This window comes from Sus scrofa, chromosome 7 (genome assembly GCF_054392235.1).
Source record: "Sus scrofa isolate SSC_HxYL_T2T_F1_AM1 chromosome 7, Sscrofa_HxYL_maternal_Yorkshire_Landrace_v2.0, whole genome shotgun sequence".
NCBI classification, from domain to species: Eukaryota; Metazoa; Chordata; class Mammalia; order Artiodactyla; family Suidae; genus Sus; species Sus scrofa.
In genome coordinates this window covers 55,931,743-55,956,245 of record NC_139389.1, presented here as the reverse complement: position 1 = coordinate 55,956,245, position 24,503 = coordinate 55,931,743, and the positions used below count along the sequence as shown (strand labels likewise).

Sequence of the window (24,503 nt, the reverse complement as noted above, 5' to 3'; positions counted from 1 at the left end):
ATGCCAGGGACCCAACCTGTATCCTTATGGATGTTAGTAGGGTTCATTACCATTGAGCCACAATGGGAACTCCCTCTAATAAACTTTTAATCCTGTGGATTATCAAGTTCCTATTTGCTATAAATAGTTTATAAAGTGAGGCTACCAATGGAGTCTTGAAAAATATAGATATTAGGCAGATTGAAATAGAATTTAATGAATGTCTGCCAAGTGTTGGGCAAAATGGTCAGGGCTCTTTCCATGAATAAATGGGGCTTATTTTCAGGGGAAAAACTAAGCAGAGAAGTGGTAAGCTGTTAATCCATTAAATTCTACATATCCTGAAACATGGAGAACAGTTCCTATGGAAGACCCCACGCTTCAGAGCAGAAGCCTAGGGAAACCCCTTGTTAAGGACATGGCCTTATGGGAGGGAGCCTCTGGTGCTCAGGGCCTGGTCTTAGCCTGCACCTTGCCTTGAGGTCACTCAGACCTGCTGAGCCAGCTCCCTGCCTGGGCTGCAAAAACGGGGAGGGAATGCCTTACAGGCCAGCAGATCTGAACTCATGAGCTGAATCCAGGGGCCCTAGGAAACCCAAGACTAAATAATCAGGTGAGGTGAGGAAGATAAATATATCTATTTCAGCTGCTGAATATATATTATTTGGACTAGCTTTTGTCTTGAAATTAACCTCAGGCTGCATTATCTTTAAAAATTAAAATAAGTAAACACTACTAAGCCAGAATAAGAGAAATAATTGTATATAGTAAGAAAATTTAAAAAAATTTACTATGAAATATTCGAGTACTATATTTTGATTAAAAAAAATCTATCAAGGGAGTTCCCACTGTGGCTCAGAGATAACAAACTCAACTAGTATCTGTGAGGACTTGTGTTCAATCCCTGGCCTTGGTCTCCGGGTTAAGGATCTGGTGTTGCCGTGAGCTGTGGTGTAGGTTGCAGACATGGGTCAGATTCTGTATTGCTGTGGCTGTGGTGTAGGCTGGCAGCTACAGCTCCGATTTGACCCCTAGCCTGGGAACTTCCATATGCTGCAGGTGCAGTCTTAAAAAAAAAAAAAAAAAAAAAAAGACAAAAATGTATCAAAATGAGCCATTTGTATTATACTGCAAGTTAATTTGTAAATTAACTAGTTATGTCATGTCTTTTAATTATTTAATGTGTTTTTATTTTTTCTTTTGATACAGGTTGTTGAAGATTGGAAATTCATAGCCCAAGTTCTTGATCGGATGTTTCTGTGGACTTTCCTCCTGGTTTCAATTGTTGGATCTCTTGGGCTTTTTGTTCCTGTTATTTATAAATGGGCAAATATAGTAGTACCAATTCATATTGGAAATGCAAATAAGTGATACTTCCCAAAAAACAGTAGCAGGAATTTAGTTAAAAGGCACATATTTATTATGACCCTATAAAAATTCTGAAAATGCAAATTAGGTTTAAATCTGGTGCAAGCCCTAATAGATGACAGAGTTACCAACATTGCTTCATCTTAATAGATTGCCCATTAGAACACTTAGCTGCATGACTGAAGTATGATACTAACATTTGATTTTATAAAAATAGCAAAATGTTATCTAAACTGTACTAGTAAAAAATGTTTGTATCCTGGCAAATAATTCTACTTTGTAATCAACAGTGAAGTTCATCTTTTGACTGAGCTGGAAAATTCCGGTTGTATTTGAAGACTGATTCCAAAACTTTCTGCATTTGGTAAAGGTACACATTTAAAAATTCTCTTGCCCTGTGTTTATTGGGTAACAGCTAATATTTAGTATAATATTATACTGCTATATTAAATAGGCTGACTGCTTGGTATCATAATGACTGAATATGATATTTCTTTTCTATAACTAATATTTTTTAAAAATGAAAAATGGGGACTGCGAACTCCTTTAAGGCTTATTTTATTTTTTAGATGCTTAAACTGAACAATTATTGTATTAACTATTTTTACAGCTTACCTTCCATTGTGAAATCAACAACTCATGTGGACATGCAGTAACATATCATTAATTTCAATCCTCTTGTTCACATTTTCCACAATTACTAGAACCACCTTCTATATAAATTGTGGTAGCATTTTTTTATCCTTGATCTTAGAAGTATCTACTACAATTAAGTGAAACCCATTTTAACAATCTGTCTGTGGACACTACTAAATTATTCTGTGAAAAAGCCATCTTCCAAGATTCAAGATTGCATTCTAATTATGTATAATTAGGCACCTTGTTACATACCTATAATGTTTCAATTTTTTCTCTTTCAACAGTTACTGTACAAGAATCTTACGGCTGCAAGGGCCTTTAGACATAATGTAATCTTAGCCTATTACAGCTTACTTAGTACAGTGTCATGTATCACAGGTAGAGAAGATAAAATTTCATCTCTAAATGACTCTGACTCAACTATGACTGGGAAGAAAATACTGATAGAAATCTTGCATTTGATTTAGAACTCTGAGCTCTTGAGAGAACAAATGCCTTATTTATTCACAGCAAGTAACTGGTTTAAGTTCAAGTCAACACTCTTTGGAAGGCGTTAGGGGATCCTGTCTAATTTGCATTTTATTGTAGCTCCGTGTTTAATGCTGTTTGATGAGTGAGTCTCCTTGCTTGATGAGTTTAAATTGCCTGGTGGCTGTCATAGCATGTATACATCCCTGATGCCTCTTCTTAGATCTCCATTACTGTTACTTTAAAATTTTTGCATGTAAATACATTTTATAGAAATCTTCTTTTGACTTACTGAAACACGAGTCAGAGTGGGTTGCAATTTTGTCAGTTTTATTTTTGCACAGGAAAAACATCATAAGGACTAGCGAGAAGAGTACAATGGTCTATGCGAATCATCAACTCTTGCCAGTGGTTATTCAGATTCAGAAGTGAAGGAGTTCCCTGGTGGCACAGCAGGTTAAGGATCTGGTGTTGTCACTGCTGTGGCTCAGTTGGCTACTGTGGCGCAGGTTCAGTCCCTAGCCCAGGAACTTCCACATGCCAGGGACATGGCCAAAAAAAAAAAAAAAAAAAAAAAAAAAAAAAAAGAGTGGAGTATAGGGTACTCACTCCTTAATAACTTGTCTAAAGCAATGGTTCTCAGCCAGGAGCGGTCTTGCCCTGAGGGGACATTTAACAATCTTTGGAGACACTTTGGGTTGTCACACCTGGTGAGCGATGGGGATAGGTGTCTAGCGGATAGTGGCCAAGGTGCTGCTGAAGATCTTACAATGCATAGGACAGACCCTACCCCCCGACACAGAGTTATCTGGCTCCAAATGCTAATAGTGCTGAGGTTGAGAAACCCTGTTTATCCTGGCCATACGCACAGCATATGGAAGTTCCCAAGCCAGGCATTGAATCTGTGCCACAGCAGTGACAACACTGGATCCCTGAATCCTTAACCCGCTAGGCTATCAGACTCTGAGAAACTCTGTTCTAAAGGTTCATTAATAATGAATGTGTGGAGTTCCCATTGTGGCTCAGTGGGTTAAGAACTTGACTAGTATCCATGAGGATGTGGGTTCAATTCCTGGGCTCACTCAGTGGGTTAAGGATCTGGTGTTGCCGCAAGCCACAGCATAGGTAGAGATGCAGCTTGGACCTGTGTGTTGTGGCATAGGCCAGCAACTGCAGCTCTGATTCCACATGCTATGGGTGCGACTCTAAAGAGACAAAAACAATGAGTGTGTGACTAGCCATAATTTCTCATAGTATAAAAATTTAGAATTATGTGAGATAGATAATTGAGGTCCTCTGCGGTGGGGGCATGGACCTTTAGACTCTTGAAAAGCAGTTTCAAAAAAAGAAGTGGTGCATGGTAAGAAATAATAGTAGTGAGGTCTTGCTGAAATAGTATACAACTTCAAGGAGATTATGGGCCAAAGAAGAAAACCATCCATTATATCTCAACCACCAAAGGAAAAAAAAAAATAGTTTTCATTTTAACATGGTCCATAGCACAGCATGCTACTTATCACTGTAGAAGAATTATGTTTTGACATTTCTTTTCCTTACCCAAAAGGTTGGTTAAATATTCATTTACATATAATACTCTTGACATTTTTCTTGCATGAATCATTTTTTTAAACAAAAATCAAGACTACTGGTTAATAAGTAAACCTTGAAATGCCAAAAACAAAGCCAGTAGCTTGATTATAGGAAGTGTGTTACTATTAAGAGCTAAAATATAAGACCTAAAACAATAAAACTCTTAGAGGAAAACAGGACAAATGCATTATAACATTGGATTTGGCAGTGATTTCTTGGACACGAGAAGCACAGGTAACAAAAGAAAAAAACAGACAAATTGGACTTCATGAAAATTTAAAAATTTTGTGCATCAAAAGACATTATCAACAGTAAAAAGGCAAAGCACAGAATGGGAGAAAATATTTGCAAATCATATACCTGATGAAGGATTAATAGTATATAGAGAGCGCCTAAAACTTAACAACAACAAAACCAAACAACCCAATTCAAAAATGAGCAAAGATCTTGTTTTTGGTCTTGCCCTTGGAACAGATATTTGTATGGAAGTTTCCAGGCCAGGGATCAAACCTGAGCCACGGCAGTGACAACGCTGGGTCCTTAATAGCTAGGTCACCAGGGAACACCACAAAGATCTTGAATGGACATTTTTCCAAAGAAGAGATATGCGTGGCCAATAAGCACATGAAAAGATGCTCAAAATCACTAATCATTAGATACAAATCAAAACTACAATGAGATACTGCCTCACAACCAATAGATTTGCTGTTATCCAAACACCAGAAAATAATAAGTATGATGAAGTTTTCCAGTAGAGAAACTGGAACCCTTGTGCATTGTTGGTGGGCACGTAAAATGGTATAGCCGTTGTGGAAAACAGTATGGAGTTTTTTTTAAAAATTAAAAACAGAATTACCATAGGATTGAGCAATGGCACTTTTGGGTATCTACTCAAAAGAATTGAAAGCAAGTTATCACAGAGATATCTGTACACCCATGTTCATAGCAATGTTATCCACAACAGCTAAAACAGATGAATGGATAAGGAAAATGTATATACTTAACAGTGGAATATTATTCAGCCTTAAAAAGTAAGGAAATTCCGCCATATGTTACAACATGGATGAACCTTGAGAACATTATGTAAAGTGAACTAGGCCAGTCACATAAAGACAAATACTGTATGATCTCACCTGTATGTGGTACTTAGAATCATCAAAATCAGAAAGACAAAGTATAATAGTGGTTGCTGGTAGGGAGGGGAGAATGGTGAGTTACTTTAATGGGTCTAGAGTTTCAGTTTTACAAGATGAAAGAGTTACGGGGATGGATGGGGGTCATGGTTACACAACAAGGTGAATGTATTGAATAGCACTGAACTATGCACTTAAGCATGGTTAAGATGATAAACTTTATGCTAAGTGTATTTTACCCCAATAAAAAATACAATTAAAAAGAGCCTCCTTCCCCCAACACATACATAAGTAAGCTCAGGCAAACACACACTTCAGTGCTTATGCATCATCCCTGGCCATCAGGGGTTGCAGAAACAATCCTGCTGTCCCTAAAATGCACACCAGGATGAAAACCCACAGGAAAATACGATCAATCACCATGGCAACATACTTCCAATCGTCTTGAATCTGAAAGACAAAAGCAAAGATCATGAAAGAGGAAGAAAAGCAGGAAGAAAAAGACAAAGTAAACACATTTTCAATATCGAATATTTAATAAACATGTTCCTGTAGGAGAAGCCATCCTGCCATCAATATGCCAAAGAACTTTTTTTTCCTAATTCATGTAGTCTGAGGAAATCTACAATTCTCAAGAATTTTTTTGTGCACTAGAAAAACTAGGAATAAAATATCTGTTATGGTACATCTGCTTTAAATCAGAAATTTCTTAATGTATACATAACCGCCCTTTCCCCCCCCCCCCACATTGAATTCCAATTTATAAAGTTAGTTAAAACTAGTTACTTGACTGATGCCTCTGGAGGAGGATCCTGGGCCTTTGTTGCAAAAGCTGATGCAATCCAATATCATTTCCCGCTATTTCAAAGTACTAGCTCATATCCCATTCTAGATACTAATTTCCTTTTGCCATGAAAGGAGCACATCGGGGCAAGCCCATCATCTCTCTTTCTTTTCCACTGCCCCCCACCTCCCCAGCTCCACAATGCCCAACTAGCCAAGTATTATCTTCAATTATAAGGGCAAAGTATCACGGAATTTCTGTAGAATTAGAGAACAGGTTGAACATCAGAAATAATTTCTGGCAATAAAGTAGAAGATGGAAGAAAGAGCGAGACTAATTGCATATAATAGAGCTTCAATTTAGGCCTGAAATAGAAAGAAGAATTGTACATTAATTATACTCCTAGACAACTCAGAAAGCAAGGAAACCATAATTGAATTGAGGAAAAAGAGAACCCATGAATCAACTGATTTGAAGAAATAATCACATAATAAAGAGGCAGCATGTGATTTAGTAATTTAATTAAGTGCACTGAAATAGGGCTGGGAGACAGGGTTTTTATTTCACCATTATGAGCCTGAGTAAATGTGTCCTCTTGATGACACTGAGAAGTCAATGGATTAGAACTATAATGCCCTATTTGCCACAAGATGCTTTATATAAATTCCTAAGACTTTGGTTTATAAAAGCTTCAAATATGCAATAGACCCTGTGATTCCTACCAACACCCCCACCCCACCCCTAGCCACTGGCTAAACCTCCTAAGACTCTCGGAGGCAGTGGGGTAGGAAAACGGAGACTCATTATAATCCCGGCTCATGTTCCTTTCTAGGTGTAAGAATCTGGGTAAATTAAGTGACCCCTTTTAGCCTCAGTTTCCTCATGGGTAAAAAGGGGATGAGAACAGTATCTACCTCAGACAGTTGTTATAAGGATGAAATGAAATACATGCTTGGCACAGGGTCCTTAGTGAATAATACTTTGGATATTAATATTGGCTTTTTTTTTTGTCTTTTTTTTGCCTTTTCTAGGGTCCCACGGCATATGGAGGTTCCCAGGCTGGGGGTCAAATTGGAGCCGTAGCCACCGGCCTATACCAGAGCCACAGCAACGGGGGAACCAAGCCGCGTCTGCAACCTATACCACAGCTCACGGCAACGCCGGATCCTTAACCTACTGAGCAAGGCCAGGGATTGAACCCCCAACCTCATGGTTCCTAGTCGGATTCCTTAACCACTGAGCCACGACAGGAACTCCAAATATTGGCTTTTAAAATAACCATTAACCAAGTATAAATCTCCCTCTGAAACAATTCACATGGTTTTATCCTGGACAGCAAAGATGAGACTTGAGTCTTACACACACATACAGGTCATCCTGCAAACAGAGCTGGGTGAAAGTTAATTTTCTGTCTAACTCAGGGTCTTTAGGTCACAATGATATTGGCATTCTCTGGAAACTTGGGCACTTTTTCTTTTTACAGCCGTGCCTGTGGCATGTGCAAGTTCCCAGGCCAGGGGCTGAATCAAAGCTGCAGCTGCAGCCTATCCCACAGCCACAGCAATGCAAGATCTGAGCCGCATCTGCAACCTACACTGCAGCTCGTGGCAACATCAGATCCTTAACCCACTGAGTGAGGTCAGGGATTGAACCTGCATCCTCACGGACACTATGTTGGGTTCTTGACCCACTGAGCCACAATGGGAACTCCAGCTTTGGCACTTATGAGTTCAAGTAGATGAATATTAGGCAAAATGGTGAACTAGCCCAAGCGCCTGGCTCCCTCTGCCAGTCCAACTCTGGAACTGTCCCAGAAATAAGAGGAGACCATGCTTTAAAGATGGGAAATGTCGCCTGGCAAACACAAGCAGAGGGGTTGGAGGAGCAGGAGGAGGGTCTTGGAGGGATGCACAGGGGAGGACTTTGGAGCTGTGTTCTCTTCTACCCTAACACTGTGTCTCTTTCCAGCCTGCCACACTCCCAGCCCAGAGCTGCAGGCAGGGTCACTCAGAGGCAAAGCAGCACCTGGCCGAGGTGCAGAGCGGGTGCCCATTGACTGGTGGAGCCTGATGTTTCCCTCCTTGCTGCCCCACGTCAAAGACAAGCAACTGAGTTGAATGAAAGGAACATGGAGGAGATCAAAGCCTGGTGGGAGGTCAAGAGAAGTCCCTGGAGGGGAGGAAGCACCCCTGAAGGAGGGTCCGGCCCTGTTTGTGGCCCTGCAGGTCCTCTGCCTTATGGAGCCTGGGTTTGTGCCCCTCCCTCCAACACAATTCAGGAAGGATGGCTGACACCCCCAGAGAAAGTGAGTTTATAGGCCCCCAATTTCACAACATGAAAGAAAATTCATGGAACAGATAAGCTGAGGATCTAAACCAAACATGATATTCTCTAGGAGAGAATATTGCAAACATGAAGTGTGAACAAGCTGTTATAGAAGAATCAAGTGGAAATACAAGGGTGAAAAGTAGCAATCAAGACCTCAAGAGCTTCAGTGACTGGCAGGGGTAAATACAGTCCCAGAAAGAAACAGAAGAGTGAGGCCCTTTCCTATGGCACCAGAAAGGAAAAGAACAACACTTGGGTTACCTTAAAACTTTTCTGAAATGACACTGAAAAATGACACTGGCAAAAAGGCCAGGGAGTATTATTTTTTAAGTATGTAAGGAAAACAACTTCAACCCTAGAATTTTGTATCCAGCTAAACTTTCTCTTTAAAGTGAAGGCACAAAAAAAGTGAATAGAAAACATGAAATAAAATGACCAAAATGTAGCTAACCCTCATAAAAACAGTCATTACAACACATGGAAATAAATCATCAATCAAAAGTCAGACTCTGGTTGGAATGAATGAAATAACAGATATACATACATATATATATTTCTTTGTAAGTTTCCACCAAATAGAAAACAAATTGTCTCAGGATATGATCAGAAGATCATGGCTCTGCTCTATGCACATCTCCCAGACTTCAGGAGCAACTCCTACAGAGGAACCAACCTTGGAATGATCAGCTATCAGAACCATCAACAGAGACTATTAACGAGGGATCACAAGCTCCCTACCTAGTTTTCTAACTTGTAACTCAATCCTAGCCCTATCTGAATTTACAGTATTTGTTAAACTCTTCACTAATAAGACCAAGTGTGAGCAAGTGGGGATGACCAACACAAACACAAACAACAGCCAAGGCAGGTGACACAATGACACTTCTGTCCCTTTAGGACCCAGTGTGTCCAGGGATGGTCGTTCACAGGCTTTCAGCATGCTTGGGAGATGGCTCTGGGAGAACTGAGCCTGTTTAGTCCAAGTTCCTGAGAGCCCAGGACAGTTAAAACCAGCTAAGAGGGAGCCAGAGAATTAGGAAATTAAAAATATTCTTGGAAAATGGTTTTAGAAGCATGTCAGTCACACAGTAAGAGAAAAAGAAGGAATTCTTCAGACTGAGTAGGCCTCTTTATTCTAAGACTTGTCACCCTTTCATAAACAGGTGCAACCCACTGGCCTGTGGTTCTCATTTCTGCTTTCTCTGGAAAAACTGGAGGATCTAACAACAGTGGGGCCACATTCCCCCAAGGTAACAAACAGATGACCAGAGGTGAGCGGTGGCTGCCACTCGAGATGAACCATGTTCCTGTAGTTGACCACAGTCAGGCTGTTCACTCATTTACCTTCCTGGCATGTCACCTATGATACCTCTTTCAGTAACATTTTTAGAAAAATGTCTGTCTCCATCACATGTCTTGTGGAAACTCTAACACTAACCAAAACTCTTGGGAAGCTCTAACATCCTGTATGGTGCCCAGTAAATGATTTTTTTTGGAATAAAGACAGTTTTGAAGAGCCCGACAAAGACTATGGGTACTTAGAGCTCAGTCTTTAGCAAATTGTCATGAACTTAAAAGAAGCGATCACTTAGAAAGTGGATCAAGAAACAGTAGAGAATAATCTGCAGAAGTGATTAGTGGCAGACAAATGAGAGATTTTCCCAACCATTTCCTTAAGGTCCAACAACTGCTTCTACTGAATTTAAAGAAGTGCCTGACTTCCTGGTTAAATTGCTGGCATCAGCGGGAGATTTTACATTGTTATAGTCACAAGGCTCATAGTTGCTCAGAGGGTGGGATGAGGACACAGGGCAGCTGTCTCCCTCCTGTGTCTCCCACTTTGGTAGGCCATTCACAGCAGAATGAAAGAGGCTCCAGACATTCCCTCCCAATGTTAATTACCTACAGCGCATCAGAAGCTGAAATTATCTGCTAATTAGCTCTTTGCTAATAAGCAACTTAAGGCAGAGCCAGTTAAATTTAAAGCAGAGCTTCTTACAGCATTATTGAACGTGATTCTGGAAACCCTGGAGGGAAACAAGGTGGGAGCAGCCAAACCCAGAAGTGTAAAACTTCCTTCCCCATTATTAATCCCTGTCACTAATTCTAGCATGAGATTTTTGGAGGAAATAGTTCGCCCAATTACAAAAATAGTTCGCAAGAGTTTGAATAGCTATTTCACGAAAGAAGATATCCAAATGGCCAGTAAGCATATGAAAAAGAGCCCATTACTCCACAGGGACGTGCTAATTAAAACAGTGAGAGATGCCCCTTCACCCACGTTGGCGAGGATGAGGATGCGTAGCGTAGCTCCTGAAACTCTGAAATCTTGCCCTGGGGGCGTGTCAATCAGCTCAAACCCTTTGGAAACCTCGCATTGTCCACTAAAGTGAAACGTGCTTCTCTTCAGTGATCCAGCAATTCCACTACTAGGTATGTATCCAGGAGAAATGAGCATATATATTCACCAAACGACATGCAGAAGAATCTTTATGGTAGCTTTATTCTTAATAGCCCCAAATAGAAACGAACAAGTGTCCAACAACTGTAGAATGAAAAAAAACAGAGGGCAATGTTGTCATATTGCAGAATATTGAGCACTAATAAAAATGATCCAAAAGAATAAACCTTAGACATTTTGTTGAATGAAAGAAGTCAGATATGAAAGAGTTTTTACTATGCAATTCCATTCATAGGAAGTTCAAGAGGGGGTAAAACTACTCCATGTAAAAGAGGTCAGGATCAGTGGTTACTGAGGAAGGAGGAGGGGGAGGAGGCACTGGCGGGGGTGGGGAGTTGGGGCGGGGGGGCACAAGGGAACTTTCTCAGGCACTGGAAACGCTCTATATCTTTCCCTAGATCATAGTTGACGGGTATACACATAATGTGAAAATCCACTGAGCTGTACACTTAAGAGACTTGTCCTTTATGCCCACTTAAACTGGGCAAGGGGATGCCGTGACGTTTAAAATGTCGGCAGCTGATCAATACTGACTGGAGATCATCTGGCCTCTTGCCCTTTGCAGCCAACATCCAAATCCACTCAGGGCGTCAGGTGTTCCCACAGCCCAGATGGGGGCAGGCCAGTAGCTACATGCAGGGCACACCTCACAAGCTTTAGCATCCCATTTTACAGGTGAGCAGACAGACCCATAGAGGTGGGGCAGCACATCCAAGAACATATAACTGGTAACGAGAACACTGACAAAAGTAACTTAAAACACCCTAATTCAACATGGGAAGAAACCAAACCAAAATGCTTTAAAAAAAAAAAAGGAGGAGGAGGAGCTGGTCTAAACACAGGCCACTGATGCCAGTCTAATTCCTTAACCCCACCCTAAGCCTTGCCCATATGGACCCAGTAAATGTTTGTTGAATGAATGAATGACCGATGTCATAAGAGACATATCCTTACCTCTTTGGCTTCATTTTGCGCTTTCATATTTTCAGCAATGTACCTGACACTTTGGATAGCTTCTTTAATTTCTGGCGACAGCGCAGAGAGGGACAGCATGGCGTCAACAGATTCAGAACTGGAGCTCCTCGTGAGGTTGGCACTGAAATTTGAGATTTTTACCCGGCGGTGGTGGCAGTAGCCACACAGCCCGTCCTGACAGGGGTAGCCTTCCTTGCAGCCCTTGGACTCGGTACGGTTGAAGCAGTTCAGGTTTGAGAGCTCAGCGCTATGGAAGGGTCTGGGCTTCGGAGCGTTACCCTCGGTGCTCACTGGCCTGGTCATGAACATGACCCTGGGGAGCAGCTCCAGGAATACAGTCTTCACCCATGTGGGCATCGTGTGCGTGGTTGGGGTCCTGTAGTGCACGTTGAGCACGAACACAGTGATGACGATGGACAGGGTTACAAAAATCATGGTGAACAGGAGATACTCGCCGATCAGGGGGATCACCAGTGACGTGGACGGGATGGTCTCGGTGATCACCAGGAGAAACACGGTCAAGGAGAGGAGGACCGAGATGCAGAGGGTCACCTTCTCGCCGCAGTCGGAGGGCAGGTAGAAGACAAGCACGGTCAGGAAGGAGATGAGCAGGCAGGGGATGATGAGGTTGATGGTGTAGAAGAGAGGCAGGCGCCGGATGTACAGCGAGTACGTGATGTCTGGGTAGATCTCCTCGCAGCAGTTGTACTTGATGTCGTGTTTGTAGCCGGGGGCTTTGATGATGGCCCACTCGCCGCTCTCCCAGTAGTCCTTGAGGTTCATGGAGGAGCCGATCAGGACCAGGTCGATTTTTGCCTTGTCGTAGGACCACGAGCCGAACTTCATGGTGCAGTTCTGGTAATCAAATGGGAAGTAGGTCACGTCGATTTTGCACGAGCTCTTAAAGATGGCTGGGGGGATCCAGGTCACTTCCCCCGTGTACTTGAGTAACGCTTTGGTCTTGTCATCCACCTGGAAGTCCCCCACAGCGCTGCAAGGACAAAGAGGAGGCCTGTGGCACACAGGTTGTCACCGGTGGTCGTCGAATCCAGCTTCTCACACCACCAGCAGGTACACAGCAAGTCACAATTTGTCAGACTGCGGAATATGAGAGCTCAAAGTGCCGTGAAAGGTCGCCCTGTTCACCATGTGCCGGTGGGGATACTGGGGCTTAGGACCCCCGCCCCCCACCAACCTGCCATAGTCATCACCCGGGGGGATGCTACTGGTTCATTCCACACCGTAAACTCCTGACTTGATATTTATTGAGACACACCCAGTGCCAGAGATGGTTTTCTCCTTTCATTAAAGAAATAACAGAAATCAATGCAAGAGGTCATCCGGAGGCAGGTGTTTACGAGAGCTTTGGGGATGTTTGCCACTTGCCGTCTCTGTGGTTTGGCACTTGTTAATGCCTCCTCATTCTGTCTCCATTGGGTGCCCAGTGTGTGACACACATGTATGTGAAACCAGACTGTGGACCTGGAAGGGGCTGCAAAGACCACTGTGGAGCCCACTCCCATTCATCTAAGCCAGTTAGATGGGTCTAGTAACAGGTCCTGCCTCTGGATCCTGATTCGCCACACTCCCCATTCTTCCCTGCACTGCCTTAGAGGGAATAACCCATGTTTTCTGATTCCTTGTCTTTCAAGTCCAGTAAGACAGGTCCCTTTGCCATCTGTCTTTCCCCATTTTTTCCCCGTGTTCCTTCTCCCTTCCTTTTAGCTATGTGCACCCTGGCCTCCCTCCCTCCTTCCTTATTTCTTTTTTTCTTGCCACTTTTGCAGAAGTTCCCAGGCTAGGGGTCAAACTGGAGCTGCAGCTGCCGGCCTACACCACAGCCACAGCCAAGGCAACAACAGATATGGGCCACGTCTGTGACCTACACTACAGCTTGTGGCAATGACGGATCCTTTAACCTGCTGAGCGAGGCCAGGGATGGAACCCACATCCTCATGGACTAGGATGAGGGATCTTTTAACCCACTGAGCCACCACAGGAATCCCTGACTTTCTTTCTATGCAGAGATATACATGATTCCTAGGACTGGTCTATTGGTATTTATCAGCTGGTTTGTGCAATGGAAGATTTGCTGGTGACAACTCAACACCCTGTCCGGTATCGCCTCTGAGAGTGAAGCCTGTCTCTCCTTGTGACAATGGCCTTGCCGCCCAGTGAAGGCTCTTGACATTTCGCTGGGTCAGCCTGTGAAGGTGTTCATGTCCTAAAGGGAACCATCCCTGAACCCATTTGCCTGAAGAGCGGAAAAAGATGACAACCTAAATGTTTAGGGATATCCTGTCTTCTTGTTCCTGGACAGAACTGTGTGAAAACAGAAGGGGATGTTTCAGGGCCTCCCACCCTCACGTGGCGTCTATGGAGCAGGACAGTGATTACACGTGAAGATGCGGTGCCAAATCCACTGCCTGCCTTTACTCCAGCCACCTGGGTTGCTGCAAAGGTGCCCTGCTGGGTTATACACTCATAGGCCCACTTTTCTCCTTCTGGGCCCCCAGTTTCCCACAGGAAGATGAATCCCAGCTCCTGGCCCCAGAGGAAAGGAGGGCTATGAGAGGGGGATGCGGGGTCAGGGGGGACCCGCACAGCCCCGAATGGACTTGAGTACGTTTGGCCCTGAGGAGGTCCGGGAGACTGGCCCACACCAGACAGAGGGCTGAGGGCACCCTGGGAAAGGCAGAGGCTGCCAGAACAACCTTCCTGATAGCATCATGGATCAACAAAATAGACCTTCAGAGCCCAGGGTCTGGTCCAGGAGTTGGCAAATCATGGTTCACCGGCCTGGCCCCTATTTCTGTAAATAAATGCTGACTGGTGCAAACCTCTTTGGGGTCTACTGTCTAGGGCTACTTTTGAACCATGAGGGCAGGGCTGAGCAGCCGTGACAAGAGCCCACAAGGCCCACAAAACTTATAAGACTTACTCCCCAGCCCTTCACAGAACAGTCTATCTAGTCTGATCCCCTCCTTTTACTGAAGAGGAATCTGAAGGTCAGAGAGTAGGACCCACCTGCTCAGGGTCCAACAGACAGCTGGTGGCTGAGCCTTGAACCTGAGTCATCAAGTGTGTGTCCAAAAGGCCAGACACCAGAGATCAGCTTACCTTGGTTGCTGGTGTGCATTTCTGCTATTTTCCAGGGTTCCTGGTACTGTGTGGCTGCTGCCTACAGAGCCCCGGGCTGTGTCTGCCCAGACCAGGAGGCCTGCTGGTGGCAGTGTCAGCAGCCTAGCTCTGCCACTGGGAGACAGAAGATGAAGACCTTGCTGGGGACTGGGGCCTGGCACGGCCCCAGCCACACAGAGCACACTTGGTAAGCATTAGTTGAGTGAATGAATGGCCGGAAAACAAATGATCTTACCCCGTGGGTGCCCAAGAGATGAGGGTCAGCAGAGGGGGGGAAGGTCAAAGCCAGTGTGCTGCTCAACCGTGTGAGTTGATTAAAAGAAGAAGAGGCAGGGACGGTTCAGATGATGAGCGGGGGGCATCTGAGCGAGGGTGATGATGTGAGAAAGATATAATAGCATCTGTTTCTTTCTTTTTCTTTCTTTCTTTCTCCCTCCCTCCCTCCCTCCCTCCCTCCCTCTCTCTCTCTCTCTCTTTCTCTCTCTCTCTTTCTTTCTTTCTTTCTTTTTGCTTTTTAGGGCCACACCAGCTGCACATGGAGGTTCCACGCTAGGGGGCCAATTGGAGCTGCAGCTGCCGGCCAACACCACAGCCACAGCAACGTGGGATCTTTAATCCACTGAATGAGGCCAGGGATTGAACCCATGTCCTCATGGATTCTAGTCAGGTTCGTTAACCACTGAGCCACAGCAGGAACTCTGGCTTCCGTTTCTTTAATCTCTCCACATTTCCTCAGAAAAATAGGGCAATCTAGGGCAACAAGATAGCAAAAGAAAAAACAAAACAAAAAACAAAACAAAAACAAAAAAACGCTGTCCACAACGTCCGCAAAGTTAGGCTATGGAGAACCCCATGCACCCCAGATACGAGAGTGTGGGGTCGAGTCACCACCAGCAGCGGGCCCTACATAGGATTCTTGTGGGATTAGCTGCTGTGGAGGTGGCCAAGCTGAGTTCTCTTATCTTGAGATCCCCAGATAGAATCATCAAGAAGTATCTTCCCTTGAAAAAAGAAGACCTTAGGGTTCCCGCTGTGGCGCAACGGGATCGTTAGTATCTTGAGAGCATTGGGACACAGGTTTGATCCCTGGCCTGGCACAGTGGGTTAAGGATCCGACATTGTCACGATTGCAACTTAGGTCACAACTGTGGCTCAGATCTGATCCCTGGCCTGAGATCTCCATATGCCTTGGGGCAACCAAAACCAAAAAACAAAAACCCACAAACGTCTGCATTTGTGTCATATCCTTAGCAAAGGGAATATCGAAGCAGGGAGGACGCCACAGGTTCCAGTTTGTGGGAGAGGACAGATGGGCGTCCCCCGAGGCCTGCAGAGCGGTCTGGGCTGGTGTTGGCTCTCAAGCTCAGAAAGACCCACCCTTCCAAACTGCTCTCTAGAGGACAGAGACCCACTCCGAGCAAAGCTGCCTAGGGTAGGATCCAAACTGAACAGGGTGGGAGACAGGCTGAGAAGACGTTCAGAAACTAGAGAAGCAGTTGTCTAGAAGGTGCAGGTCTTGGGCTTCGGAGGTGTCCACGCAGAGCATTTTAATGCTTCAAGGGAACTCCCAAGTAAGTAACACAAGGGTCCCACCCCTACTTATTCCCCCCACCCCCCCATCCCTGGGGAGCCCATCTTAAAAGTACAGCAAAGACCATCTATTGAATCAAGAGCAACCAAAAAAAAGGGTTAGCCTGAACCCCATCTTAACATAAGAAACATATCAAAAATAATTGAATAACACACAAGCAGGTAAGTGCACATCACAAAAATAGAGCCACAGACCAAATGAAACCGACAATCTGATATTTCAAATTAAACTAAAAGAAACTAAGCAATCTTTTACAACTGTGAAAGAGCAGCATAAATCAGAAACGTTAAGAAATAATTTGGGTTAGCAGTGGGAGGATGACTAAAGAGCTGGCAGATCTTAGGAAAGAATAGGAAAAAATGAAATTTTAAACATCTCATTTTAGAAATAAAGACTAGGAGTTCCCATCGTGGTGCAGCGGAAACATGGTTCCAACTAGGAACCATGAGGTTGTGGATTCGACCCCTGGCCTCACGCAGTGGGTTAAGGATCCAGCGATGCCGTGAGCTGTGGTGTAGGTCACAGATGTGGCTCGGATCCCACGTTGCTGTGGCTGTGGTGTAGGCCAGAAGCTATAGCTCCAATTGACCCCTAGCCTGAGAACTCCCATGTGCCATGGGTGTGGCCCTAAAAAGACAAAAAATAAAATAAAGACTGAGCTAAAACATTACATTAAGCAGACACCATGGAAAGTGTAGTGATGGGAATAAAAATATAGAAAGAAAAAAATTATTTTAAAAAAGAGACAAAAAAGAATTTGAGAGAAAATAACATAGACTATAGGTAAAGAAGTTCCAATATATGTGAAAATGAAGTTGCTGGAGAGATAAAGCAATAGAACAAATCTTAAAAACTCTGATTCACAAAAAATTTACTGGAATAAAAAGAAGGCTTATTATGTATCTGGTACAGAGTAAAAAACTAGATTCTAAAGATAAAAGAAAAAAATATCTTTGGGTTACCCAAGAAAAAGAACAACCCACTTAAAAACAAGCTGACTCTGCATCCTAATTTAAACCAGGACAGTGATGGTTTACATCTGTGGTCCTGGCACACTTATTACTAGAGCTTCCTTTCTCTTGCCAAAGTCACCAGATTTTACAAGAAAAAGAATATTCGCTTGACATTAGTTGTCACCATGAGTCAGCATTTTAAAGATTTTCATAGAAGGGAAATAAGAGCCAAAGATTTTATATCAGCGAAATGACCTAAAAGGATTGCCTGAAAAGGCTACAGTCAATTATGAACTTGTGAGAACTTACGCTATATTGTGTCCAAGAATACTTCCTGAGGATTCTACTAAAGAATGAACTTCAGAAGACCAAAAAAAAAAAAAAAAAAAAAAAAAAAAAAAAAAATCAAGGAGAAGCTGGCAGAAGAAGGTAAAAAGTATTTCCAATGTGTTGAAAAGAAACTCTCACCAGAGGTTCAGTCCTGAGAAAAACCAAAGTTTTAACAAGGAGAGAAGACTTGGATGATTTTCTGTAAATGTTATTTTCAGCTTCAGATTCCAAGGAAATTCCTTGGGATATTTGTTCCTCTCCACATCCGATTTGAAGCATTTCACCATGTCTCTCAGTAGTGTTAAAAGCATACATCCTACAGTACTCCAGCTGTTCACCCAAGATTGCCAGCAAAAAAGCAGCTATGAAATTCAAATCGTAAGGTTAAAATCTGTGCCCCCTTTCTTAATTTTAGCTTAGCAAAAATTCTCACCACCCTGCCCGGCTCCCTGAGAGCCTTTGGACCAGGAGATTCCTAGGATGGTTCATATTCTACAAGCCAGTGTAATTTATCTTCTGTCTCAGTTCTTTAAGGACCAATTTACAAACTTCATGAAAGAAACATATTTATGAATGCTGTCTTTTCTTGGGAAAGCAATAAATGAAACATGGACCATCTTTGGAATGGATCTTTTAGCCAGTGCCTAAAAAGTGGGATTCAGCCAAAAAACATAGCGTCTCTAGTCCCAATACTAATAGCGAAACATTAATTTGTACTAACAGAGCATAAAAACCTAAACACAGAATGGTTTTATTCATTAAAATCAGATTAGGTTAATTCTATATGAAGAGTTTTGCTGAAATAGGCTTAATGTGGGTTTTTTTGTTTTTTGTTTTTTGTTTTTGTCTTTTTAGGGCCACACTCACGGCATACGGAGGTTCCTAGGCTAGGGGTCAAATCAGAACTGTAGCAACTGGCCTACACCACAGCCACAGCCATGTGGGATCCGAGCCAAATCTGCGACCTACACCACAGCTCACGCAAACGCCGGATCCTAAACCCACTGAGTGAGGCCAGGGATCAAACCTGCATCCTCATGGATACTAGCAGGGTTCATTAACCACAGAGCCATGACAGGAACTCCAACTTAATGGTTTTTTAAGACATTATAATGCCAGAGATAAAGCACAGGTGCGAAAATGAAGCTTTCCAATACTGGAGAACAAACTGGTATATACTGTAAAACATCAATTAAGATTACACTTGCCTAATAACAGAGGTTAAACATGTCAGGTTTGTGTGGGCTTAGGAAAGAGAGGCAGGTTTTGCAGTTACCACGATGGGCAAATTCACACCAGCAGAGGAAGAACCTTTACAAGAAAGAGGGGAGGCTTTCTACAGCTGGTGGGCAGAGGCACACAGGCAGCATCGGGCAGGGGCAGGGAGCATTCATCAGGGGGGTAGAAGAATGAAGCTTGCCTGTGTCCTAACCGGGGGGGGGGGGGGGGGGGGGCGGTGCCGAGCTTACAGGGAAGGTCAGGTCCCAGGGAGGGCCTTAGTGATACACCCCCCTACCCCACAACACACACACCTGGATTGCCTTCCTCACCCTACCTCCAGTCTGTACTAGCATATTTGGGCACCGTAACTCATGCCTGCCTTTCCTGGTGCCTGGTCAACTCCTAGAGGCAAGGGGAGGGGGCATCTATTTTGTGCCACTGTACCTCCGGCACCTGGCATAGAGTAGATGCTCAATAAATACCTGTGGAATGAACCAAATGAAGCCCTCTTGGCAAAGGTCCCGGGAAGGCTGGGCTATAGAGCACAGCAGGCCAAGGACCCGGGTCCGGGCTGACAGCCCTGAGAGGGTGGGGGCCACCAAGCACCTTACTTGTTATACAGCACAATGTCTGGCTTCCAGATTTTCTGCGCGGGGACACGCATGAACTCTGCCCCATCATAGTCGGAGGGGTTCCACTTCAGCTTGTAGTCATTCCAGATCTGGGGGGGAGAGGGCAGCGGAAGAGCCAGCATGATGTTGCTTCTCATGACACCATCCACCCTGCTGACCTCCCCGCCTCTATGGTATGTCACAGCCGCCTCCTTGACCCAGACCACATTGGCCCACTTTGTCATGTGGGTGCTTGTGGGGGAGACAGCACTGGGCTGAGTGTGCAGGCTGCCTCCTGGCTGCCAGGAGCCACTGCCTCTGTGATTGGGATGGGCCCAGCCCTTATCTGGCTTTCTCCAGTCATTTTCAGTGCCAGGTCCGGGTCCCTGCCTTAAGCTCCTGCTGCTTATGGCCCTGAAATGGCTCAGACATGCCATGAAGCCCCAGTAACAGCACTAAGGACACACGGAACCCCTGTCCACCTCCTGGTTAAGCAGGGAAGGCCTCTGAAGGGTTCTGGGGAAGGAGCCATGATCCCACCAGCCCAAGGAGTGTCTGGGTGCAGAGGCTGGGAGATCTGAGTCCGGAGCACCTGAGGACTGAGAGATAAGGCTGGAGGGACGGGAACCCCAGAGCGGAATGGGTGTCACGCCTACCAGCCTCCCGGGAAGGAAGGCTTCGTGAGCTGAGTGCTGAGTTGGCTGGGCCAGTGGAAGGATCACCCTTAGGCCAGTGAGTTATCTGTCCACCTCTGCACAAAGGCTCCCTGAGGAGGACGAGGGGAAGCCGAATTCTTTGGCCTCAATCTAAACAGCAAAATCCAGAACCCTTGCTCCCACCCTCCCAGCAACAACACATGGCATAGGATTCTGACTTAAGGATGAGTTTTTAGCAAGAGGAAGAGAAAGAGGTGTCTCAGGCCCACCCTAGACACTCCAGGCCCAGGCCAGCCCCATTGTGTGTGAGCATGGAGGTGTCTCTTTCCAGGCTGCAATCTGTCATCTGTGACTTGAGGGCCTGGACCCTGTAGTCCTTCTAGGGGGCTGCAAAGCAGTGCATGTGACCCCAAGTCCAGGAAGAGACAGACCAGCTGAAGTCCACACTGGAGTGTCCAGCTGTGGGTGTAGGGACCTCCAGGGAGCGTGCCCCTCCAGGAAGGCATCCTGGTTGGCTCTGCGGTCACTGTAGGCCTGTGTGACTGCTCTGGGGCCAGTGCCACCCATCCCCGCTCTTTTCCCCCTTCCTCTGGAGGCAGAGGGCCTGGAGAGGGGCTCTGGGGACCCAGGCATCCCCAGGCGAGCTGGCCACAGACCACTGGGAAGACAGGCTTCCAACAAGGTGAGCAGGTGGAGCCAAGCACTGGGGTGCCTCATCCTTACCGGTGGTCAGGGGCTGGGTGGCGTACCATGGCTCATGGCTAGTTGGAAGCCCCTATGCACTGTCATTGACAGGGGAGGTGGCTTTTTTTTTTTTTTTTTTTGGGCAACTGAGGTGTAGCTAAGCAGATGCCTCAGGACCCTGGAAGTGAACTTGGTGGCTGCCCGTCCTCCTCCTCTACCTCCCAGAAGCCTCCCCTCTTTTCTTTCTCAGAAAACCACAGTGGTCCTTGGTCAGAGCTCACTGTGGCCTGGAATGGTCCCTTCTCCATGGAAGGGATGTTTGCATTCTGTCCTGCAGGCTGTGGGGGGCAGCAGCCATTTTCCCTTTCAGGCATCCTCACTCCCAGTTGGGCAACGGAAAGGGAAAATCAAAACACAACTTTCCCACTGAAGCAGGAGTAGCCCTCCTATCCCTGTCCCCGACATGATCCCCCTGAATGATCACAAGAGCCCCCGAGCCCCGCAGAAGAGAGAGGACCAGTAAGAGTGAACAGGTGTCGTGTGCTGGCCACTGGGGTGTGGCTGAAAAAAATTCAGCCAGCCAGTGGACCCCTGATCTGGGTCCCTGGGAGCAAAGTGGGGGCTTTGGCCCTTGGTTCACAGACAGCAAATAAAGTAGTCACCACCAGGGGGCAGCAGTGCTCAGGGTCTGGTCACTCACTTGCTTGAGCCACAAGTTGGTCTCCATGATTTGGTTTACTTCATCCTAGAAAGAGATTAAAGTAGATGTTGAATTACAAAAACAAAACTGATTCTGGGAAAGGCTGTTCCAGAAGCTCCATACCCCACGACCATGGCTTGTGGCTCTGGCACTCACCACTTTCACCAGCTGCGACATGGACACCTCAAACTGGATGATGACAGGGTCAGACACATTGGCCACTGGCCGGATGATCTCATTGTAATCTTCAAACAGCCGCTCAAACAAACGATGCTCAGCGTCGGAGGTGCTGGCCGCTGAGGGAAGTAACCCTGTCAGATCCTGAGGAAGTCATCACTTTCCCCCACAGCCACCTACAGCCTCCTTTCCACCTGCTGGGGGTCCTGTCTGGAACTCCAGACTTGCAGTCTCACTCCTTCAAGTTACAGACTGAGAAACGGAGACCCAAAAGAGGAGGGATTCCAAGAGGTCACACATTCAGTGAGGACCAGAATGGTTATAAGCCCAGGCTCTGAATTTGGATCACTCTGGTGCAAATCCTGACAAACTGCTGGTGAGCTGTGTGAGCTTAGGCATGTGGCTTAACCTCTCTGAACCTCAGTTTCTTCATCTGTAGAAATAAAGATTATAAATGTATCCACCTTGTAGAGCTGTTATGAGTAAGTGCCTAGCTCAGTGCTAGCCTATGGTAATAGCTCAAGAGCTGTCTTTACCTTCTTTGTTATTCCAGGGCAGGTGTGTGATACCAGTGCCATCTGCCTGGGTACAGCACCTCACTGCTTCCACGATGGCAAGGTGACCAGACCACTCCCAAGACAAGGCAACATGGGGTCACCCAGGGCCAGAGAGAGACTGAGGCCCAGGACTGGGGCTCTCCTTCCCACCTAGGGTCCTGTAGGGGTTTGGCCACCAAATCTCTTAGAAGCAGGTACCTGCATGGCTCCCATGGTTCCTGCCCTTGCTGTCTTCACAGCCAGATCAAAGACCCTTTCCTCTCGGAAACCCTTGGGGACCCTCTTTGTTTATAAGCCACACCCCAGGCATCTTGAGTCAGCTGTCTGGTGCTTACCATATACAGATCTGGGCACAACCTGGGGAGGGGATGAGGGGAATCCTTGGTGAAGTCCAACCCACTTCTCTAGGGATATGGACCTCTCCCCGCTCCCCCTAAACAAAGGAGAGGCCACGGAGGGGGGGGGGGAAGCCCAGTGGGATGTGCTCCGATCACCAGGCGGGAGGTGGGGGCAGAAACAGAACGCTGGGTGCAGGGCCACAACCGCTCTCCCAACCTAGAGAGCGCCAGCAGCCTTGCCAAATCCCTCCTCCCTCGCCCCTTGGTATCTACCAGCCCTCCCAGGCTTTTTGGCGGCGGGTTAGGGCCGGCTTCTCCCTAGCAGGTTCTTCTTAGACACCAGGCAGAGGACAGAGGCGCGCTCCGCTGCTAGAGGGGTCTCAAAGCAGCCGGCCAGGAGCGTAGAGAGGCCAAGACGACGAGGAGAGACCGGCGCCCCCAAAGCGACTCCCTCCTCTGCCCCAGCTGGCTCCGGTCAAGTCTTTAGCCATCTCTGGCCTCAGCTTTCCCATCTATTCGCAAAATGAGGGGGTGGGCAGAATGCAGATGGCGGAATCCACGGCCTGGACGAACTCCGCGCCTACTCAGGGCGCGGAGCAGGACGATGGGCAGGGCAGGGACTCGAATCGTACCCTGGGCCGGGGAAGGAAGGGCTCCTGTGAGGGCCCTCCCCGCGCCTCCCGTCCGCGCTCAAATGTCTCTCGAAGAGGAGGAAGCCGAGTGGGAAACGCGCACCCCGCCCCCCCAATTCGCCGCCGGCCGGGAGCCAGTCCACCGGCCACCTCGCCCTTCTCCCTCCTTCTCGCACTCCACACCGCAACCCCTTCGGACCCCCAGTCCCCGCTCGGTCGAGGTACTCGTCCCTCCGTGCCCCCTCGACCCGCGCCCGCACCTGGCAGCAGCAGAAGCAGCAGCGGTAGCACCCGGAGCAGCGAGAGACTAGCAACTCGGACTCTGCCCGGATGGGCGCCCATGGTTGGTGGGCTGGCTCTGACCAGAGACTCCGCGCGGACGGGACGGACGGCGTGGGGCGTTCGGCACGAGCGGAGCCAGACCGTCGGGAGCCCGGCGGCAGCGGCGAAGACAGACTCGCCCCACTGGGCTGCACACGCAGCCCGCTCCCTCCAAGCAAGCCCCGGGCGCGGCGCGTGCGGCCAAGGCTGCTCCGCCCCCAACCCCGCCCCCAACCCCGGCGCCGCCCCGCCCGCCGCTGTGGGTTTCGCCCGCCCGGGAGAAGAGGGACTGGCGGGCCCTAGTGCGCTGTGCCGGCGGTCTCACCCCTCCCTCTGTGGTCCCTGCAGCCCAAGGACGGCTGCGCGCCTGGTCAACCGTAGCCGGTACTGGCAGACCACAGGCAAGAATAGAGGCTGAATCTCTGTCCCTGGCTTCCTCGGTGAGTGCGAGTCTCCTCCATCCCCCTGGCCTGGGGACCGCGGGACCGTCTGCCTGAGGTTGTAACACATTCTCAAAGCGAGGCCTCAAGATTTTGACACGATTAAGTACTTGTTAATTATTTCAGGATAGTGGTACTTGTATTTTTAAGAGTTCTCATAGTTTACGACGGGGGGAAAAGTTGGAGTCAGTTGAAACAATATCGGCTATGAGTTGATCATTGTTGAGGCTAGATGAGAAACACTTGGAGGATGTTATCCTATTTTACTATAAAACGTGTTTGAAATGGCTCTTGATAACAAATAAAAGAAATAACAAAATTTAAAATGAGATTTCGAGATGGAGCCATCAGAGAGCCCTGCACTTCGCGCCCCGTCCCTGCAGAACCTCCTGTGCCCACTCGCCTATCTGCACCCTTGGGTGCCCC

The 24,503-nt window shown here is 46.5% G+C and overlaps 2 protein-coding genes across 13 annotated transcripts in view; one reads left to right on the top strand and one right to left on the bottom strand.

Annotated features, from left to right (window-relative positions):
• Positions 1 to 14,568, top strand: part of CHRNA5 (cholinergic receptor nicotinic alpha 5 subunit) — a 55,020-nt gene extending 40,452 nt beyond the window's left edge. For 3 of the 10 annotated variants that reach the window (XR_014810277.1, XR_014810273.1, XR_014810274.1), the window contains 4 exons: positions 1,189 to 1,717; positions 9,453 to 9,539; positions 10,529 to 10,722; positions 11,740 to 14,568. Coding sequence is in view for 3 of the 10 variants with exons in the window: in XM_021098834.2 (XP_020954493.1) it covers positions 1,189 to 1,350 (162 nt within the window). In the remaining 7 variants the exon portion in view is untranslated. Of the gene's footprint in view, positions 1 to 1,188; positions 2,774 to 7,929; positions 10,723 to 11,739 lie in introns of those variants that run through there. The other 7 variants (XM_021098834.2, XM_084968357.1, XM_084968358.1 and 4 more) reach the window with 5 other exon arrangements.
• On the bottom strand, positions 2,764 to 23,819 carry CHRNA3 (cholinergic receptor nicotinic alpha 3 subunit). 3 transcript variants are annotated; one of them, XR_014810278.1, is made up of 7 exons: positions 23,577 to 23,819; positions 21,769 to 21,908; positions 21,613 to 21,657; positions 19,573 to 19,682; positions 11,705 to 12,716; positions 3,380 to 5,627; positions 2,764 to 2,934 (listed from the first exon to the last, which is right to left on the bottom strand). XR_014810278.1 is itself a non-coding variant. In XM_001925760.7 (6 exons), exons 1-6 carry the CDS (start codon positions 23,656 to 23,658, stop codon positions 5,499 to 5,501), a joined length of 1,518 nt encoding a protein of 505 aa, XP_001925795.3. In that variant the 5' UTR covers positions 23,659 to 23,819; the 3' UTR covers positions 2,764 to 5,498. The 3 variants fall into 3 exon arrangements, 1 of the variants encoding a protein (XP_001925795.3); XR_014810279.1 differs by having other exon boundaries at positions 2,764 to 2,931; positions 3,563 to 5,627; XM_001925760.7 differs by having other exon boundaries at positions 2,764 to 5,627.
• Positions 23,820 to 24,503: the final 684 nt, after the last annotated feature.

Excerpts from the sequence above, each read along its gene's own strand:
- CHRNA3 (XM_001925760.7), bottom strand. The coding sequence starts at position 23,658 with ATGGGCGCCCATCCGGGCAGAGTCCGAGTTGCTAGTCTCTCGCTGCTC. Across the intron at positions 19,683-21,612 it reads CCAACTTGTGGCTCAAGCAA|ATCTGGAATGACTACAAGCT; the intron begins GTGAGTGACCAG and ends TCTCCCCCCCAG. Across the intron at positions 12,717-19,572 it reads GACATTGTGCTGTATAACAA|CGCTGTGGGGGACTTCCAGG; the intron begins GTAAGGTGCTTG and ends TTGTCCTTGCAG.